This window comes from Aphelocoma coerulescens, chromosome 7 (assembly GCF_041296385.1).
Source record: "Aphelocoma coerulescens isolate FSJ_1873_10779 chromosome 7, UR_Acoe_1.0, whole genome shotgun sequence".
NCBI classification, from domain to species: Eukaryota; Metazoa; Chordata; class Aves; order Passeriformes; family Corvidae; genus Aphelocoma; species Aphelocoma coerulescens.
Genome location: NC_091021.1, coordinates 13,831,177 through 13,852,952, shown reverse-complemented (window position 1 = coordinate 13,852,952; position 21,776 = coordinate 13,831,177). Strand labels below are relative to the sequence as shown.

Below are 21,776 nucleotides of genomic sequence, written 5' to 3'. Positions count from 1 at the left end.
AAGTGTGTTATGGACTCCAAATTTCATTCTCTAATTCCTCACATAAGTTTTATCTTGTGGAAAGATTAAAATGTGGAGATGTGTGACTGTCAGGTGCCTCCCAAGGCTACCCCATTATTTTCTGGCACGGGAATGATCATACCTTGAAACACATGAGACATGTTTATAAATCTGTTTCTGGAGACCTCTTGCAAAAGTCTGATACCCCTAGTATCATTAGTAATCCTCTTACCCAGCTTCAAGATACTATCTGCTGGTCTGGCCTTTAGCAGAAAAGAAGGCTGTTTGTTGCCATCTTTCTGTAAGGACCTCTTGCTTAGCAAACTGAAGTATGAGATTATACTTCTTGATCAAAAAATGGTTCTTTATGGTCAAAAAATCTGTGAATCAGTCAACAGAAACAAGATATGAGATTGTGTTCTGAACATCAGTATTTATCATTGCTGTGAAATCTGTTTCCCAATAAGTGGGAGATAGAGGACAAGCATGGATATAATCTCACCACAGCAAAAACAACGGTAACCAAAAGCCCAAAAACAGAGAAATAACACAGTTTATGTAGCTTGTGTAGACTGCAAGGAAGGCTTCAGATAGCAAAACAGTTCTGAGGCATGACTAGCATGTTTTCTGTCATGTACTGTGTTGCAGCCAATGTCAAGAAGAAAAGGGTCTAGTTAATTCACAACGCTGAATCTGCTCATGGTGTGACTGCATCTAACTTTCCAGAGAAGAGCCTTTGTAGCACTGGTGTTTTCAGTGGCAGGCTAACAGAGGTTATCTTTGTTGGGAGCTTTATTGTTGAGAGGTTTGTCTGCGTCCATCATCTATTGCTACCAAGACTTTTTTTTAAGCTTTTGTCAAGGTGAAGTTTCAATATATGAAGGCTGTGTGTCTGATTTCCGTTGGTAAGGCACGGCTTGAGGTCGAATTCTTAGTTAACGAGGTTAGTATGGAATATACTTCATACAACAAGAATTGCTCCTTGACATGTGGTTCCACTGTGAAAAGTGATTGGAAGAGATGGCACATACTCAATACATAGCTTTTAAAAAGGGTTCTTTATTAGTGACAGAAGTTCACTTTGAGTGAACTGTATTGTCTTGCAGTTGAAGCCAAGTGTGTTGGCTTCTGCTCTAATTAACACACAAAGAGCATCACTACCAATATTATAGGTTCAAAAGCACCATGTGAACCAAAAGGAGTCCAGCTTGATTTATATCTCAAGGGTTTGCTTGCAAGGCTGCTCATGATTTTGAAGCGCAAGGCAGCCCACACTTGCCCCCAACTCTCTTGATACTTATAAACTAAAAATAAATTCTACAAATATTTGAGGGACTGGAAACACAAAACCTTTAAATCCATCTTTTGATAAGAACCATCTTTTGAGAGAAGCTGGAACTTCTAATAATCAGTATAGAACTTTCATTTAAAATTAAATTACCTATCTAGTTGTCCTTGTTCTTTGAAATTAATTTATAGCATTGGTACCTTTAGCTTTGAGACAACTTAATATGGCAAGTGTATACACTGGAAAACTGTACCACTGCAGCAACAACAAAAAATAATTATTAACTTTAGCCTTTATCCAGTTAAGATCAGGCTCTGAATTGAATTCTCTTAGTGTGTTGACAGCTGAAGATTTATGTCTTCCAGCTCTATTCCTGTTGCAGAGTTGACAGAAGTGACCTCTCCAAAAAAGGTCTTTGTTACAGATTTTGCTCTGTTTACGTTATTGCCATAAGGGTTGGGATGAAGTACAGTATGTTAAAGCTAATACATCACCTGCTGACAGTGGTCTTATCTCATTGGTAACTATTTCCCTCTCCCAGTATGAAAAAAAATGCAAACATTGAGTGTAAGAAGCACAAAAAGTAAGTTAAATAATAGTTTTCAAGAGCTTTAGCATTGGTGTCTGGACCCTGTGTGCACTGTAGTTTTGTGTCTGATTGTCCAAATGGCTACATAATTTATTTTTCTGGGAAGTTACTCTGAAAATATGTCTTTTTCAGACAGACACTACTAAGGGATAGAGCACAAAAAATTTGTTGGGTTTTTTCAAGGTCTGTGTGATCTCTCGAGAGAAAGGAGAAGGCTCAGATTGGGAGAGAATGGCATTCAAGTTAGATAGGCAGAGAAGAAAGTGAAGTAGTACAAGCTTCTCCAGTGGAAGGGTGGTGGGACTGGCACGAGGAGCAGGACTTTAGATACCCTCCTGTTTCTCCAAATGCTGTGTCATAGGTGCTGCATCCAGAATGGGTCGTTCAGTCCTCACTGTCAGTGAGATAATGTTATTTTATGACTGACTTTCTCTTCCAAATACAGACTTAAAAATACAAACACAGCATTGTTCTATATGCATAAGTATGCACATAGTTTCAATATGTGCTTTGAAATCTCTCAACAGGGTGCTTCCCAGGCATCCTTTCAGGATGGGGAGATGAATCTCACTGGACCCACAGAACTGCTGTTGGCTCAGAGGGCCCGGCTCCCTGGCAGGTAGGAACATCTTCTGTTTGGTGCTGGCTCAAGTGTGATTTATCAATTTATGCAATACAAGAGTGACTTCTCATTCCAGCTGCACCTCTGGTTCTGCACTGGGCTTCTCATCACCATGATCTCTTCCTCCTCGCCCTTTCCCACCCTAAAATTGCATTTGATTCACATACCAAAGTACATATTTGAGCATGACAATCTTTTACCCTCATTGATGAATATGAATGATTTTTTTGTGTTGTCTGTAGATTTAGGGTAAGGGAGAAATGTGGGTTTTGATTTCTATTCAATCGTGCAAGCATTTGAAGTCTTAAGATAGAGGATGTTCCTAAGTCATGTATTATATCTCAATAAATAACTATTTAACTGAACCATATAATCCTAAAATGATCTTTTTCAGTTCAAGTGTCACCTCCGGTATTGAGTGGTAAGGTTATTACTTTGCTAGATCTCGTAGTAGATTTTATATCTGTGTTTATACACAGTGAAAACTATTTGCAATATTTCCCTGTGCATTGCTTCACTAGAGTAGCTAGGTGGAATGAATCCTTTTCTTCTCTTCATTTATAACAATCTAGAGATGGTCAGTGCTGTTGTATCTGAATGTGGTCATGGTCCCATTGACAGTTTGGGAAATAACTTTTATTTTAACCAGTCTAAATTTTGAACAAAACTTAGGTAAATATATAATCTGCATTGAAAACCCAGTGGAGTAAAACTTGAGAGCTGTATAGCCAAAACAAAAGGAGAAATTAGGTGTTCTCAAGAGTTTTAGTAATGAGCAACAATGTCTATTGCTCCTGAAATCAAAGGTAAAATTCTAAATGGCTGATATGAAATTGAAAAATAATGATTTTGTAGATAGTATTTGTTACACCAATTTATCAAGCCAGGCTGCCATAGTGTCAGAGAGTAAGTTGGTCAGATCCTCAGTGGTGGTGTTGGAGTGTTTTCATGCTACCGTTTTTCTGTCTCATCATAAGCTTAAATTTCAGTTCTGGCTGGTGATTCGGGTCGTGCTGAAGTCACCTTTTTGAGTAGGTAAAGGAATTCAGTACTTTGTCCAGTAACTTGTGTTTGTTGCAGAAGTCTTGTGGTGTATATATAGCACATTGTATAATTAAATTAAGAAGTGTTACATGACAAACTTCTGTGTGACAGCTAATATGTGAAAAATTAATCTGTTTCAATTTTGATGATGGCAGATAGTCGTTAGCTACAATTTTGCAGGTTATAGTTGTTTGTCAAGAATATAAAATAAAACTCATGAAATAAACAGGATCTGCATGCCTTAATCTTAGAGCATTTATCCTTGCAAACATCTGAGAAAAAAAAGTGTTAATATTCCTATTTTACCTGCATGAGGTCTGGGAAAGAGGCATGAATATGTACCCTCTGCCTGTGGGGAAGTTTACAAGAGCAGGGACTCTAACATTGCTGGTGGTCTGGGCCATGCCAGGGTTTGTGGAGAAGGATCACATTTCCTTTCAGAGCATGTCAAAAATTTGTCTTTTCCTTAAAAGGGAGTTAATTTCTCAGTTTTTCTTGTTCTTTGGGTCATAATTTCAGTCATTTTATGGGCAATTTTATCATCTTGGTACAGTTGTGTTTTTCAACTCAACCTGCGTGGGGTTTTTCCTTGCTCTTGGAGGTCTCCTTGTCACCCAGTGCCTATGCCATTTTGTAATTTCTTCTCCTGCCTGCCGATACTGATACATATTTTTAGAATGGTCTCATCATGAGAAGGAACTGGAGTGCTTTTCCAGCTTTCTCTGCACCTGCCAGGCCTCTAAGTTCTGTGCCCTCTGATTAGCGTTCATCAGGCAGGTATAGAACTTAGTTTAGTTGCTAATGCTTATTTTCTCTTCATGGAATGTTGCTAAAGACTTCCACAGCTTGTTTCACCTGAGGTAATTATTATGCATCACCAAATATATGCACTCATTTGTCTCTTGATCCGTTAATTTGTAATGGGGATTAATCAAGCTCTGTGCACACTCTGTTCGTATTTACTGTTTTCCTTATGCCTTTACTAGGGTGTTTTAGACTATCTAAGTTCTCCTAGGAATTTTCTGAGAGCATATTATTGTTTATCAAGTTAAACAATTCATTGCTTGCATTTGGGATTCTTCAGAAGAAGGTTATGATACCTGTTTGCTTCATAATTCGGTGGCTACTGGAAACATTGACGATGAGAAAAATCCTTGCAATACATTTCAGAGTATTCAGTTTTCTGAAGTGGCCAGGTCCTCTCTGGCATGTCACAAACCAGACAATAATAAGCTTAGGCTTCTGTAGACCTCTTACAATTTTTGCTGAATTCTGCAAGCTGTCTTGACATAGGAACATGGAAGGAAAAGTGATAAAGAATATAGATTGGGACCCGCTTGATTGATATCTGAGCATCACAGTGTTGAACTGATAGGGAGCAGGGGGAAAGCTGGCCATAACAGGGTATTCCCAAGAGTCTTTTTGCATTGCTAATAATTTTTTTTCTTTTTTGAAATGAATTGTCTTAATCTTGATTGAAATTGCATTGTCTGAAAAACATTGGCCAAAACCAACCAACCAACCAAATGAAAATCAAAACAAAATGGTGAGAAAGGAACAGTGTTTCTTTAAATAGAGCCACAGTAGAGAAATTCTTCCAAAATACGCCTTGTTTGTGGTTCCTGTGTCCTGAGGAGATTTTTAAAAACCGCTATTTTGCCTGCAAGAATTGAGATGGGTACTATGAGGAATTTTTCCTGAAAATTGTAAGTTATATTGGAGTATTTGTAAAATATTCCACTTTCTTCCAATAGTGAACATTAGAGAAACACAGTATTTTGTAAAACAAAGTTAGTTTGTAGCTCTGGGAAATTCACAGCAATTTCAAAAGTCAAAGAACTTAAATTTTATAGCAATGATTTTGATTTTTTTTTGGCTTTTTTCCTGTAAGTCAAGTTTTTTAAACTGCTTTTCCAAAACTGTTTTCATTAGGAGTAGAAGGTTTATAAAGGGAAATAATGAGTCACTACAGACCATCTGTCTGTCTCAATTATCTTTATTTGATTGAATGTAAGTAAGGAAGGTTTTATTAATAAAATAATATTAAATACTAAAACTGTTTTTTTTCCACGAGCAGTAAAACAAGCATCTTAATACCTTTTATACTGTTCCTTCTGAAAGAAAGTGTTACTTGTAATTCTGATTTATTTAGGTATTTTTCTTGTCTTTTAAAGTCATTAGGGCCATGAGGGACCACCAGGTCATTAACCCTTCATTTAAATAAGCAACATTAAGAGATGTTAATAAAGGTAATATTTCAGCCTAATTGTGAGCTACTTCATGCTGTGGACAAAAGGCTGTGGAAGAAAGAAAACTACTACTGGCCCTGCTACTTTCACTACTTTCCTTCCTGTCACTGAGTTTGGTAAGCTTTAAGGCCTATAATGCTTGAGCAAAATAGCAGCTCATCACCCAAGGAAATTATCTGAGCCTTCTCATCAGCAGCATCCCTTTCTAACTACAGCCAATAATGGATATTTCAGAGGGAAGCAGAAAAAATGAGTACCATGATTAATATTTCATGATTGGGAAGCCTATTCAGTTGAACTTTAAGGTCCAGGCTTGGATTGTTTTATATTCCTCACTCAAGCAGGAAAACTGATTTGAAGAAAGTCAGTTCACTGGTTTAAGTAGGTGAAATGAGTTGCAGGTGGGGCAAATGAGCGTCAGTATGGAGGAATTTTGGCTCCTCTGTTTAGACGTTAATGGGAAGTCTCTTTGCCTGGATTCTCTTAAAACATTTCACTGCGAAAGTACTGGGAAACTTTTCAGGACTGTATCCCTTGGGAGTCTGAAAATTTTAATTTGACATTTTAAGAGATGAACTTTTTCATAGGAGACACTTGAAACATTGGGTCATTGGAATGTTTTTTAATGGAATGAATAATGACAATCCTCTTGTAAATTCAGAAGGTGGCTTTTTGTTGTTTATTTGCAAGTAAAGATGATGTTCAGGGTTAACAAACTAGTGCCATTAGTGTATAAAATCTTGTATTTTTCTGTGCCTCCTTTCATGTTCCTTACTAGGTCTGAAAGATTTTCAAAGTAAGAACAGGGTCTTGATACTCTATAGATGGTCAGATTTGTCACAACTTTTAACACTGAATTCCTTAGCACACAGTACATGGGAATACTGGTTGAAAACCTTGCTTTTCTTAGTAAAAATTTCTGTGTTAAGGAACAGTAAACACGAATCTGCTTGGAAGTGGATGTTTAGCTTAATAGCAGTGGATTAGTTGAAACTCAAAGGGTAATTTATGCATAGATAATTCATTTTGTGTTTTCATTATGTTCGGTTTTGCTGTCTTCCCACTTCTTTTTAGCAGAGGTCAGGGTCAGTTCCTTGGTTTAAGTACTGTAGATACATAATTAAAGTGTAGCTGAAGCATTTTTCCCTTCTCTGTGTTTTTCTATTTTTAACCTACTGTGTCTTTCATTAGTCTAACAACAGAGAATTGAAACAATTTGATTTAAAGAAAAAAGACACAAAGCCCCAGTGCTTGCAGGCTGTCTGATTTCTCTCTAAAATGTCAGAGTTAATCTTGTAAGAACTAACTAATTTTAGTGTGGGAAAAAAAAGTCTGGAATAACTAGATTAATGCATTTTATTTAGGAGGAGGTGATTTGTTTCCTCTTCAAACCTGAAACTGGATCATTGTGACATTATTTCATAGTAAATATTTGAACTTTGTGGGTAGTTTGTTTAATTTTGTGTAGAATGGAGCAGCTGCTGTGTTCCTATCTCTTATAAAAGAGTGACCAGTTTTCTTAACTGTACTTGGAAAGCTTATCCTTGCGTGGACACTGAGCTGCTTTTTCTTTCTCTTGTAAGGTGCTCTCTATCCCTATTTAGATATTGTTCAGATTTTCATCATTTGAGTATGTTCACACTACATAACATCTTGAGTTCCAGTTCCTTCTTCAGGGCTTATCAAGACATTTTCATAAAGGGGTTTGAGCACTTTGTTCAAAAGAGGGAAGGAAAAATGTGGGAAAGGGGTAGGAGGTAGGTGGGAAGTTGCTATCTGACAGCTTTAGTTGAGCTGAAGCTCTGGAAGCCTTCTCTGGAAGAAGGGGGACAAATACTTTATTGTCAGTAACTATTGGTTTAGTATGTGAAAAAGTACATGGACAGATTCATCACCCTCTTTATTTGGATAATGCTGTGCATACTTCCTCTTTAAAATCCCCTATAGGAATTTGACATCCCCTGTAGGCCAGTGCTCTCTACCAAATGTCAACACCCTTTGTCGATGGATGCTTTCTCTGCTGGAATGGCAGCATTGGAGGAAGAGGCATGGAACTAGAGGTGCAAGTGAAGAACAAGCAAGGAGATACAGCTTAATAACTGCATCTGGGAGCTGTCTACATCTGACTTTTAATTTGCCTTTTACTTGGTCATGGTCAATAAAAACACCACAAAGCATGTTCAGAATATCAGCTATGCTTTTCTGTTTGCAAGGGAAACATTGACATTCTGCACTAAAAGATTTTTTTCAGATATGGCATCTTAGTAATCTGAACCTTTTCTTAAAAACACTGGAGAAAGTGTTGAATATGACTAAAATTGCAAAAGAAAATGCCTTTGGAATGGGAAATACTTTGTGTTTACTCAAGCAGTAGATTCTTGTGACATACACATGATGACAAGTTTTTCCTGGTAACCCATGCAGTAAGCAGAATTTCTGAGGTACTGTCTTCACTGTGTTGCAAAACAATTAATCTACTTTAGGCTGTGCCTACTGCATTCTCCAGGAGAAATCTTACCAAGATTCTCTGAGCGTTTTTAACTGGGGAAGGTCAAAGCACCTTAGTGAACTCAGACTTGCTGCAACAATGCAAAACGTTTATTTCTGGAGAGAGTTCCCTTTTAAGCATCTGTGTGTTCAGTGGTTGGGATTGGTTCTTCAGTGTTCTTGGGTAGTTTGCAGAGAAGCTTTCAGCTAACAAATCTTTTCCCTTCATGTAACTCACGAACTGCTAATTCTTGGTACAGGTTTCAGGAGAGGGAGCTATAGTATTCCACAGCAAGGACACTGCAAATCTGAAGATCAGATTGATTCACCACTAAATATGACCATTAAATTTGCAGCATTCCATTTAAATTTTGCTTTTCATGTTGCCAGTGCTGTGCCTACTCATGTGTACACCTTCTCTATCTCTTTGCTGAACAGTACTTATCAGCATTTTTAATAATATGCATAGCAAGCCTTCCTGACAAATGTGATAGACAGTAAAGGATCTGTCAGAAACCAGCAATATCAAGTAAAGAGGAATTTAAATAGTAAATGATGACAGCTGCTTCAAGTTAAAAATCAATACTACAGCATTGAACATGGTCTTGGATCAGGTTGTGCTGGACAGGTGTTCTCCCCTGAGTGAGACCTGAGGTACCTTCAGTGCAGCAAGGGGAAGGGAGATGCCAGCATGGATTGGAAGATGCCTGAGTGCCGTGTTTCTGGTTGGGGCGAACCTTGCACTTCGGAGAAATTTCACTGACATAAATGCTTTTTAAAAGTTCACTTATTTTGACTGCTGTAAGAACATATTTGTATGTATTCCACAGAGACCAGGTTCCACGTTCAGTAAGGACAGGATTTCCTGAGGTGGGAGTTCTGTCTGCTTCTTGAAGAACAAGCAGGAGATACTCAGAATGCAGCACACTGAGGCACCCTCTGTGCATCGCTCATCCATGCTCCCAGCCTCTCATCCCCAGCTAGCAATTTTATTCCAGAACTTTTATACTGACCTGATAGGCCAGACTTATGTTTCTTTTACTGCAAAAGGCATTTAAGATCTAATTTAAGAGATTTAAAAGAGGATTTAAGAGATTTAAAAGAGGAGTAAGTTATGAGTAGGTTACTAACTTCTGGAATTCTATTTTTTCCTTTTTTGGGGGTTTGTTTGTTTTTAAAATGTGTTGAATATTGCAGAAATCCATAAATTACATTCTCTGTTGTCACAGCTATCAACCTACATTAGATAGCAATTCTCCTTTCTCCCACTCCTTTCTTTAATTTTTTTAACCTAGCTCTGTCAAACTGAAGAGTCCTAGCACCTTTGTGTCCCATGTGCCTTTGGAATTTAGTAATTAATATTCTTAGAGCTCATCCTATTTAGGATGTCACTCAGCCATGCCCTATTCCTGAATAGTTTCTCCAGTACAGTATAAACTGTAAGCCAGCGTGAAATAGTAGTGCTGAGTTCAGCTGTCCTTGTGGGCAGATTAAACCTGCCCGAAGGGAGACAGAATGAATGAATGATACCAAATGTGTCTGAATCTCTAATCTTTGAGGTTCTTAAACAAATAAAAAATCCAAATCAAATCCCAGGTGTCTTGGTTTTTAAATTTTTTAACTGTCATGCTCTCATAGGTATAATATAAAAATAGCATGTCCTCAAACATCCATGAAGGTTGGTGTGGAGGGCTGTTTTCTTCTCGGATGTAACTAAGAGTCCCATTTGTTTGAGGAGTCTATTTAGAGTAATGGATTTTTGATTAAAATTATAATTCCAAAGTACCTTTCTTAATACATACGTACAGAGTGCGCTCTTGTTCTGCACATTTAGTGCTTTAGAACATCCATAAGTTTTAGGATGTACCAAAATTTTTTAAAGTAATACATAATGGGCATGTGGGCTATTTGTTCTGACAAAGCCTATTTTTCTTAGTGTAGATTTCATGTTAGGTTTAAAAACAAGTTTCTTTGTTTTCTTTGGCATTGAGCCGACTTATAATTGTAAGTGCATTGATTTAATATGACAGCTCACCTGTCTGTCATGATAGCCCTCAAAAAAATTCCTGCTTTGTTTTACAGTTGCTCAGGAAGACAACTCCTCCCTAGAGTACACTGGGTTATTTGGGGACAGCTGTAACTTACTTAAATTTTCCCTGTACAAATGAAAGCCCATTTACTACTTCTGATTATTTTCTGAATCTAAAGGGCTTGGCTGCTTAATTTACTTATGCATTTTGATTTTGTAGAAGTTCAAAAGACAGTAAAAGTAGCCTTTAATTATCTTTCTTTGTGTATTGAGAGAATTGGAGGAAGTAGAAGATGGAACTGAAAGAGGAGTTAATTTCCTATGCATGCATTGTTGAGTTTTTTGGTAACCACCCTGATTAGCTTTTCTAACCAGCTCCACCAGAAAAAAAAGTATTTAAAAAATTTTACAGGAAGATTTTATCAGGATTTCCCCATGTGATTAATGAAGAGGGGGAATACAGGAAAGAAAAAGTCCACAAATTCCTGTTGATGGTGCCTGCATTATAAATACAGTAAGATGTAAATCTTTTACGTTGGGATCAGTGGTGGTTTGTTGTTCAGGGTCTTTCCATTTAATATTTAGAGAACATAAATCCATTACGATGCCAGCTTTTTTGAAAGAGCAGTTTAAAAAAAAAAAGCTCCCCAAAACTCACTCAGTCCCCTAACTCCAAGAACACAAACTTATGTAAGCTTATTTTCCAGTCTTATTCCATATTTAGCCCATCAAGATAAGAATTATTGTATCTAGGGCAAATTGCTTCTCATTAATCATTGTGCAACTGGATAAAGGTTCATAACAGCAACAAAATATTCCTGTGTCATTAGGAAGTAATGCCAGAATTTGTCTAAGGTCATTTGCAGTAATTGTGCCCCTTGTGAGAGGGCTTAGCTGTCCTGTGTGGGTTCATCTTGTACCTCATGTGCTGTAACTGTGTGCTGCCACTTCAGGAGTGCTCACAGATTCCTGATGGGTATCGGTGCATTTTTACTGATTCTTGCATCAAATCAAATGATCATAAGACCAGGGGTCAGCAAAATCAGTCAGCTGGTGCCAGAGGAAGTTGTGGTATTAGGGAAAAATCATCTGAGGAGGAAGGCAGGGTGGTAGGAAAGAGTCGGCATGGTCAATCTAGCAAACGTATGCTCTCTAGCTCTGGTGCATGGAGAAAGGTCAGAAGTGTCTTTCTCACTTGCAGTCTGCACTTGAGTTAGACTGAGTCCTTAACTCAGGGCAGTATCCAAAGTGGCCGTTTGGTTGTTTCATGTGTTCTGTCCACACTGTAGGATTGACATGCACACTCAGAGCTCACAGTGAGGGTGTTCTGAATGGGTGTGCCTGGGAGCTGCCTGCTGGCCGCTAATCCTGAGCACTGGGGGTGTTCAGTACCATGGGAGCAGGGAAGGGAGTGTTTTGGGAGATGAACACTCTTACAGAAAGAAGGAACAAGATCTGCTGAAATACAGACATTGCTAAGGTTCTAATGTTAAGGTTCTAGCCAGTTCAAGTACCTTTCTTTTCAAGTCATGGTCACCCAGAATAGAGTTAAGGTCACTGTAAGGCTGGCAGTGTAAAATAGTCAATAGGAAATGAAACAGCACATGCCATGAAACAGCAAAAATCTGTCAGAGATAATATAGAGGTTTTTAATAATGGTGTTTGAGGAAGGAAACTTCTTGATAAAATGAGCTGAGTTGCACTACTGATCAAAATTTGTTTTGTTCTTTGTTTGTCAGGGAGGTTGTATGCAACTGAGGGAAGAAATCTGTATATTTAAATATGATTCGACTTTATAGGCTCAATGTCCTTTATGTGTGATCTTCACATTTATAATGTGGCCACCCCCCCTTTTTTTTCTGATGATGAAGTCTCTCCTCACTTAAAAGCTTATTCTTTAATATTCTAATTAATTTACTTGAAGGTTAACTTAGGAAAATGTCTAGTATTTGATTTCTTTCCCTTTCAAAAAGCACAAATGCTAATCTAAAAAATTAAAGAATTTCCTGGCTGTTTTACTTTTTATTTTATTTTCCTGTATTAGTGAGCTCTGAGTCAAATATTTTTTCTACCCTTTCTGGTATCTGATCAATCAGGAATTTGTTTTTAACATGGAGAATGCTCTGAATAAGCATATTCTGTTTTCCTGTGCTCTTTTTTAGTGAAATGACAAAAACAGTGGAGATTTCTGGGGAAGGTGGACCCTTGGGAATACACGTAGTGCCCTTTTTCTCATCCTTGAGTGGAAGGTAAGATATTTTCTGCATTGCTCAAGAAGTATATTAATGAAAGGATTTCAGTTGTGCTTATCTTAAAATACCTACTATTTACCAAAAGAAAAACAAAAATTGGTCTATGACACTGTCTTCCATTACCAAAATATTTACTAGTCCAAGTTCTGTATAAGACAACCACAGAATTATTTAGGTTGGAAAAGACCTCAAAGATAATTGAGTCCAACCTTTGACTGATCTCTACCTTGTCAACTAGACCTTGGCACTAAGTGCCATGTCCAGTCACTTCCAGTGAATACCAACATCTTTGTTCATATACCCTTTTAATTGTCTCTGATTTTATTCTCTGAATGGTAAACTGGACTCAGTAGTTTTGTGTAGTGTTGGGTTGGTTTTGTTGTGCTGTTGTGGGCTTATTTGTTTGTGTTTGTTGTTTTGTTTTGTTTTTCCTAATTGAATACCTCTGCATAGGCTCTTCCTTAGTGATATACCAGACAAGAAGAGTCAAAAATATTGCTTGCCTGCCCTCATATTTTTCAAGCCATCTTTTAGATTTGATTGTATAGCATTTATAAAATGTGCTCTATACCATGAACCTTTCTTTGTCACAATACAATTACTTTAATTATAAATGATTTAACATAGTCCATTGAGATCACAAAAGCCTATTATAGGAGCGTGCTCATATTGATGTGCTGTAGTTAAGACTGCGTCAGCATTTTCATTATAACTGTTTTCCAAGCTATGTAACTTGGATGTGTTAAAAAAAAATCTAGGCTGAAATTTGACATACAGAGGCTTAGCCAGAGAGTTAATTTGACACTGGCAGCCGTGAATAAGAAATGGGAAATTGCCAGAGACATAAATGACACTACTTTATAGTAAAATGGCTGCCTGTAACACAAAGACAATTACTGCAAAAGTAAAAATTGTCTAATTCTTAAACATTTCTTTACTTGTCAGCTTTCATGTAGGACAGAGAATATGAAGGATTGAATTACCTTTTAAAGGTCTCTTTTCTTGGCAAGATCTGAATTTGTAAGTGGACCCAAATTAATTCAGATTGTTTTATTTACCAAAAGGGAAAATAGATGTCCACCTGCTGCCTGTAAAAATGTCATCACTGTCTCAAGAAGAAAGTTGGTCTTTGATGGCAACTGTTGGAGATCTGAGTTGGGTCCTTGGCCTTGTGCCTGTTTGTCTTGAGAAAGCCACTTGTGTTCATTCTGAAATGCAGACCGTAGTTCTTTGATATGGGCATGCCATAAAGGTTGTAGTGTGTACACTGTATTTCAAGATCATTCAGTAAAAAAATGTTGATGAAATTGCAAGCTATTAAAGTTGGTAATTATTGTGACTGAGATGCAGTTTTGTACTCAAGTATCACTGTGTTGAGTGCAGCTTTTAAAGACCTCCAAGAAGAAGTGTTCCTTGGTCTACACTGCATTCGTGTTACTATGTCCGTACTTACAAACACTTTTGGGGATCCGCCGGAGTAGAGGGGTCTTTGACAGATGAACTACTTGTTGTTTAGGCAGTTGTATTGAAATTCTACTGACCCTTGGCAGACCTGTACTGATACCTTTGTTAAAGCACTGGACTGACTTAAATGACTTGACCCTCTTTTTTAATCTAGCCTGAGACTACTGTATAAATTGTAACTCATCATAACATGAGAAAGTACAGATGAGCATCTTTTATTTTTTTGCTGACATGATAGAATTTATGAGGACATGCTGGCCATGACTAACTGGGTCTGGTATTTCAGTTGTACAGTTATCTTCTAATAAGGTAATGCTGGCTTTAGCCTGGTGCTGCTGCAGACCAAAGTTTTTCTACAGGTCATTAAAACACCATATTAATTTACAAAATCGTAGTTTATAGAGGAACTACAAAAGTAATGGAAATAATTTCCCCCGTTTTGCACTTAAATATCATTAAAAACAGGAAATTAAAATTTAATAGTGCATTAAAATGCTAACATTTAGGCTGTGGAAAAAAGTAATGGAGGAATGAATTTAAGCTGCCTCAGTCTATGTAACTCAAGCCACTCAGGCAGTACAGCACCCACTAGTTTGAGACAAGAAGGCAATCTTATTGCATTATATGAGTACAGTATCTAAGCACACAGGATTAGTAAGCAACCAACTTAATTTGTGATTTTGTTTATTTCTGTACTTTTACTGGTTTGCATTTTAACACAGTTGTGTTTAATTAGTTCTTAGGGTTTAGTTTTTTGATTGCCACTAGTTGGATGTCATCAAAGGGGCTGTGGCCCCTCACCACCACTGCCCCTTTGAAACCTTTAGGGAAGGATAACGCTTGTTACAAGAGAATCTTTAGGCTATTAAATAACTTTTTTCTGTTAGATACTTCAAAGAAGTAATATTCAGTAGGAACCAATTTTTCATGTAGTAATAGATAGGACAGAAGTATAAAATTTTAAATGTTCTTAGACAGTAAATCTAAAATCAGATGCTCAGTGAATATAGTGTCATTTGAAGCAGTTAATGATGTGCTGTCAATCTGTTGAATGGACTTATATATCAGGGTCAGTCATGAATCTGAGACAAAAATACAGGGCCTCTGTTTTGTGATTGGAGTGCTGGCACGTTGAAAATTGCACATTAATATTTTATGGAGTATAAGCAATAGAAAATGGTCTCTAAAGGTCGTCTTTGATGACCGTCTTTGATGCTGATGGTATGGAAATTTAGTGGACAAAGATTGATTATAAAAGTTCTTCACAAACATGCCATTGTCAGGTTTTTTGGGCACTGTACTGGTATCATTGGATATAGCTATGTTGAATTGTAGTTTGCAATACAGAGGTGTTTCAGGTGGGTCAGGATTAGCTCTGCTCCCAGCAGAGTTATCAACACTGGAATTTTGCACCACCCACACTGGGTCACTCATTGCATTATTGTGTGCTGTACCTCTGTTTTCACTTGCACTTATCTTGTTAACAAACAACTTGGGTGTTGATGTTCTGCTGCTGTCCTGCCACATGAATGAGTAGTGTTGCTGTCTTGTATCAAAGCAAGGGGCTTTGGCAACTGAAAAGTTTCAGAGACGTTTTCAGAAGCAGAAAAGTCAGTTATTTTTTGTCTCATTCAAAAGCCTGTTTATTTTATTATAGTCAAGGTAGAAAATTACTTTTAATCTGTTTGTATGTTTCTTTGGACCAGTGGCAGAAAAATATTGCATAAGCTACACTGAAATTTTTAACTGCAGAGGGATCTAGGGATCTGTTTCTCCCAAGTATAACCTACAGGAGTTAAGGCTCCCCAAGTTCTAGCTAGTAGTAAAGCATGAGTGTACAGCAGTTTTCCTTGGTGTTTTTTGGCTTTTGGCATCCCCTCCTTTTTAGTCAATAAGTCAGCTGGAACCTTTCTTTAGGTTAAGCACTTCATAGATAGGGAGACCGTCTACTCTATCATTTCATACACGTATTTTTAGTGGGTATAAATTCATATCAGCACAATAAAGGTTGTTTTCACCTATGTTTTGCCTTTTAGGATGCTGGGACTCTTCATCCGTGGTATTGAAGAAAACAGCAGATCTAGGCGTGATGATCTTTTCCATGAAAATGAATGCATTGTGAAGATAAACCATGTGGACCTTACAGATAAAACCTTTGCACAGTAAGTGCTGGTTTACTGATACTTTTAACTAACCAGGATTTTATACAGTGCTGTGTTTAAGTGATTCATAAAGGGATTAATATTTATTTCAGAAAAAATGCCTGTAAAATTGATATGTGCCAGAAACTTTGTAATTTTGTCTGAAACCTCCAAATCAGGTGAAATTTGAGGAGTTCTAGTGAACTTACTGTGCTTACTTAATTTAATAGCATTAATTTTTGTAATTGCTATCTTCCCTTTCTAGTTCTTCTGTTACTTTTACCATATTGTCTTTGTAATTTTTTCTTCATAAGACCTTCAGAATGAGTCAACATCACAGCATGGTTTTTAATGTTCTTTTGCAAATAAAATAAGATTTTCTTTTTTTGTGCTGGAGCTTTTTGAGCATTTAGTTTTTTAAAAAATACTTCTACTGTCAAACTATGATTACTTGAGCTAATTGTTAAGTCTCAGTTCTTATGACTTTTATTAAGTCTGTTGACATTTATTATCCATCTCAAATATTTTTTAAGTAACAGGTTGTTTATATCATCTGTGAATTAATGTGACATTGTTGTACAAAAGAATAGCCTCTCAAATTTCACAGATATTTCTGTAGTAATTAAATAGTAATTTGTTTTTGCTTTTAATCCATATGTTTAGACAACTGAGTGATTGTGTATAATATAACAACAACCTATTCAGATGTCAAGGGAGTCAAAGCTTAACTTTCTAAATAGTAAGCCAAATGTTCAAGGCTTCTAGACTGAAATCAAATACATAATTTCACAGTTAGGAATAAATATTTGCAAAATAGGTTTTTCATGAAACAAGCATAGTTCTGTAGCTTAGGTATTCTTGTTTCTGAGACTGTGCTTTTTCCCTCTTGACAGCTTTTCAGTTACAGCTTTTTGTGTATTTGGTGGTAAAAGCACTCTACTGTGATGTTGTACATGCCATTCTCTTCCATCCGTGGAAATTCCTAAATAAGATATCAATTTTAACAGAACATAATTGTTGGTATCTTATTAAAACATTTGTTGCCTCACTGTGCAGTTTTTTAATGAAATTTCACAAATGAGATTTTGCTTGAATCAAAACCTCTTTTCAAAATCATATGTGATCCTTTTTTTACAATTTGTTGTCTCTGTGTTTTCTTCTGGATGTAACTAGATCTCCAAAGGCTTTCAGCCCTTGAGGTGTTTGTGGAATGGAGGACTCTGTATGTTTCTCTGTAAGGTTGCTAGGTTTTGGGGCAGTCTGAAACACTGCAGGCAACTTTCTAGTTCTCTGTCAGGCTTTCCTTCAAAATGCAACACGTAGGACACTTACTTTCTAAAAGCTTGTGTAAAGTTTTGAGAGTTGGAAGGACTATTTGCCATAAGAGTTAGCTTAGAGACCAGTCTTTTTAGACTCTCTCTGTCATTGAGAGAGAGAAAGGTGACTTAAAGGCGATTCAGAGCAGAGCCTGATTTCATTGGTCCAAGTTTCCTTAAGTTACAAAACCAAGTAGTGTGGTTGCAGTGGCATTGCATCTGAGTAGAAAAAAATGTGTCTGTTGAGGGCTCAATGTCTGTTTGGGGAGTGGGAGGAACATTTTGGATGAGCTCTAGCCTATTCCCAAGTCTTACATTGTTCTGCTGAATTGTTTTCCAAAACAGCCTTCAACATCATCTCTCTCTTCCCTGGCTGTGGAGAATGGCTAAAGAAAGACTCTTTCCAGGTTGAAGCTAATCTCCATGAACACGCCTTTTAGTTTTCATCTGGCATGACATAACTGTACTAATGTGACAGAAGTCCAAGTTACAGAAATCCAGTAATTGTAAAAGATGCAACAAAGTATTGTTCCAATGACTGTTGACCCAGAAATAGCAATCAGATTCTCCTTTGAGAGGAAAATCTGTTGGCTAGTTTCAAATTGACATTTCTTCATAACCCTTGTAAAAGCTGTTTTAACACTTACTGTTACGTGCTGTCTCTTTCTAATTTCAGCAGAGACTTTCTAGAATTGCCCCTGACAATTGCTTCTTCTGCAGCTGTAACAGCAGCAGCCTACTTTCTGTATTCCCATGTTTATAATAGCTATGTATTGGGACTGTTGGTCTGCTTTTTCATTTGCTGCTAATCTATTCAATTACATTCTGTTGTGCTGCAGAGTTTCTAGCACCTCTTTTAACTGACTCCCTTACTTCTTTAAAGTGTGCATTTGGGGTCTCAAGAGATACAAATTTCTCCATTCATTATTTTTTCTCTTTGAAGTGCAGCCAGTTATTTTGCCCCTGAAGACTGCATTTAGACTTTCCCATAGGATGTCTTGAGTTATTTCCACTAATTTTTGTTTGAAGGAGATCTTATGTTTTCTCTTGCATATATTTTAACTATTAATCTTTTGAAACTAAGTTATTAAACTACCTTGTAACATATGACCAAGTGGCTACTTGTAACAAGGAAGGTGGGGTGCAAAAGAAACCCAGTTAAGATTTTACATCCTTATGCTGGAAGCATGCAATGGTTTCAACTATCAGGGTAAAATCTGTCCTTGAGAACTTTGACAGGCTATAGGTGAACAGATAAGCTATAACCTCTGCAGACACACTGGGGCACAGTCTGTTACAGCTCTGAAATTGAACCCTTGAGGGTGATGCTAAAAGAATGCCTTCCTACAACAGTCTCCCTGCTACCTTTCTTTTCCAAGTTTGAGGTTTTTCTCTGGCAGCATCTCCTGTCAATGAACGTTGCTATTCTGACTCTTGACACTCATACACTTGGTGTGGCAAGGATGGTTCTTTCCCACAGCAGTGTCCATTGGGACTGACCCCTGACTTTAATGTCTTCATGCTACGGGAAACCCTCTTAAAACAGCCTCTCCTTTCCACCACCTACAGCTGCAAGGTGGAGGTACTGTGCAGCTCTGTTCATCTGGGAAAGCAGTAGGTGTGTTTTCAAGATATTTATATTTGCAGTGGCTTCCTTCCTTTGTCAGTGTGAAAAAAAAAATTATTTCAGAAGTACTTTCATCATTGATTCCTGTTACATAACTGAGTGTAAAGCCAAAGCCAAAACTTCAGCAAAATACTGACTTAGACTGACAAACGCACTACCGAAGGGTAGGAGATAAGTACAATGTTCTTAGAAAGACTCCATGATTTATTTAAAATTTAATGTAGCCATTGCTTCCCCTCTTGCTCCAATTCAGCTAAGCAGAAGTTTTCAGCTTTTCGTTCTCAAAATGCACTTCACCTACTTCTTCCGTTTGTACTCAAGTGGTCTTTCTGCAGTATGGGAGAAAATCAGTCCACTTCAACAGAAAGTAGGAGAAGAAAGCATAAAAGAAGGAAGTCTCCTTTGTTCCTTTAGAATCCAAGGTTTGTAACATGGTTTGATTGACCAAATCTACAGGTTATTCAAAATCCAGGGAAGGCTTTATGAACAGCTCTTTTGGCCAACTTGTCTTAATTGCCTTACAACCCACGGGAATCTGAGCACAGTATTGTTACCATGGTATCAGTTCATAGAATCATAGAATGTTTTGGGTTGAAAGCATCCTTAAAAATTATCTCCTTCCAACCGCACAGGCATCGATAGTGGGTGGGATGTCACCCACTAGATCAGGTTGTTCAGGGCCCCATCCAGCCTGGCCTTGAACATTGCCAAGGATAGGGCACCCAACAGCTTCTCTGGGCGACTTGTTCAAGTACCTCACTACTCTTTGAGTAAAGAATTTCCTCCTCATGTCTGGTGTAAACCTCTCTCTTTTAGTTTAAAACTGTTCCCCATTGCCTTGTCACTATCAAGGGGAGTAGTTTCATTAAATGCTCTAACACAGTTTCTGGTGTTGCGTTTGAGCACATCTGTAAAGGCACTGAGTATGCAAAGCCTGCATATCCACTTAGCAAAAGGTTGTTGGTTGAAAGATGTGAGTAATATTGACCTATTTATTTATCCATTTATGTAGAAACACAAATAGTTGCACCTTTTTGATCACAAGTTTTTTTTCTAATGTCTGTGTATCCCATACCTTCATCCTATTTTATTGCTGTGGAATCAGCCAGCAGTTGCATTAGGGATTACAAAGGAATCTGAGGAGCAATTAGACTGGATTTGGAGAAAATGGAGAGTTGAGCTTGCTTGGAGTAGATGTACTGACCAGAACGATTGGTGATGAGTGCTCAGTGTGCCTCTGTGCCAACAAGAAAATATGTAACAGACAAGCACTTGAAAAAAGCAGCAAGCTGTAACTTCAGAACTCTGTTGATGAGCTTTTGCCATCAGGACTTCCCTTCCTGATGCTCTGCATGAAGAATTGTGTTCATTAGTTTATTCTGGCTGATATGTTTTCGTAGCAGCTTAGGAATTCCAACAGATACACTGCTCCTACTTGAAATATAAGGAAATGCTTATTTCATGTGTACTCTTCTAAAAAAAGGAGCACTGTAGGTGTGAAGATAAGGTAAATTTTCATTATTCTCTCTAAACAACTTCAAATTTTGCTCAAATTTTCTGCTTTGTTATGTGAATTTTCATGCCTTTCTTTTAAAGGGCTCAGGACATCTTCCGTCAGGCAATGAAATTTCGAAGTGTCATCTTGGAAGTCCTTCCTCCATATAATCGAGAACAGTATGAGAAGTCTGCTATTGCTCCTCTTTTTATTCTAAATAGTGAGGAAGGAGTTACAAAAACAAAAATTCCACCTCCTCTTCATCCAAAACCTGCTGTGAAAACAATTAATCTTTCCGGAGTGAGCTTGGAGTCAGGTGTACAGGGAACACTGCAACAAGCTAAGAGCCCCAACCTCCCACATCTGGGTAGAAAGCCATCTTCTCCCTCACTGTCTCCACTTATGGGCTTTGGCAATAAGAAAAATGCAAAGAAAATAAAGATAGACCTGAAGAAAGGTAAGTCTTTGGAGATGGTATGATTAATTCTGTATCATGTTCTCTATAGTGATACCTTAACTTTTAATTTAACAAGTGGCATTAAAAGTACAAGCAAGTTATTTGCCGTTTAAAAGTTCCAAAACTTTACTAAGGTATAGGAAAGTTAACAGTAATGTTCCCTATGGTGGGCTTTCTCATAAATTGTGGATAGATGTTACTCAGATTTACTGGTTTTTAAGACATCTCTGCTACTGATTGTGGAAGCAATTCCATTAGCAGCAACTGATTTTAAGAGATAGTTCAGTCTTTTTACAAGTATAGAATAAAAGTTTGAACTGTTTGCTGGTGAACTTAGTTATTTTATTCAATCTTCTAATTGACCACAACACTGTTATGGCATTCTTTTAAAGATAAGTTTTAAAATATACTCTGCTCTGTTTCATGTTTTCCAAGAGCTTGACCACAGACTTACCTGTCTTTCCATTTTTTATTTTCTGCAAACCTTTTTTTTTCCATCATTTTTTTTTCAGCTGTCAAGAGGCCAAATTTGTGGGTGTATCTTTAATTGCTGCACCATGCAACTGTCAGTTTTTGAATGGAATAACAGGTTTAGGTACATGTAGTAAAATGTGCTTATGCAGATTCCAATTACCATTTATATTTTCTATTTCATTTCTGTCTCTGATTTGGCTGAGAGTTAAATTTGATCCTAGAAGTGGCCCTTTTGAAAACTG

The 21,776-nt window shown here is 37.3% G+C and overlaps 1 protein-coding gene across 4 annotated transcripts in view; it reads left to right on the top strand.

Moving 5' to 3' along the window:
• The window catches only part of PARD3B (par-3 family cell polarity regulator beta), a 416,855-nt gene that overhangs the window by 181,175 nt on the left and 213,904 nt on the right, over positions 1-21,776 (top strand). For all 4 annotated transcript variants that reach the window (XM_069022266.1, XM_069022270.1, XM_069022267.1 and 1 more), the window contains 4 exons: positions 2,405-2,496; positions 12,471-12,557; positions 16,061-16,186; positions 20,705-21,060. In XM_069022266.1, the coding sequence (XP_068878367.1) occupies positions 2,405-2,496; positions 12,471-12,557; positions 16,061-16,186; positions 20,705-21,060 (661 nt within the window). The remainder of the gene's footprint in view (positions 1-2,404; positions 2,497-12,470; positions 12,558-16,060; positions 16,187-20,704; positions 21,061-21,776) is intronic.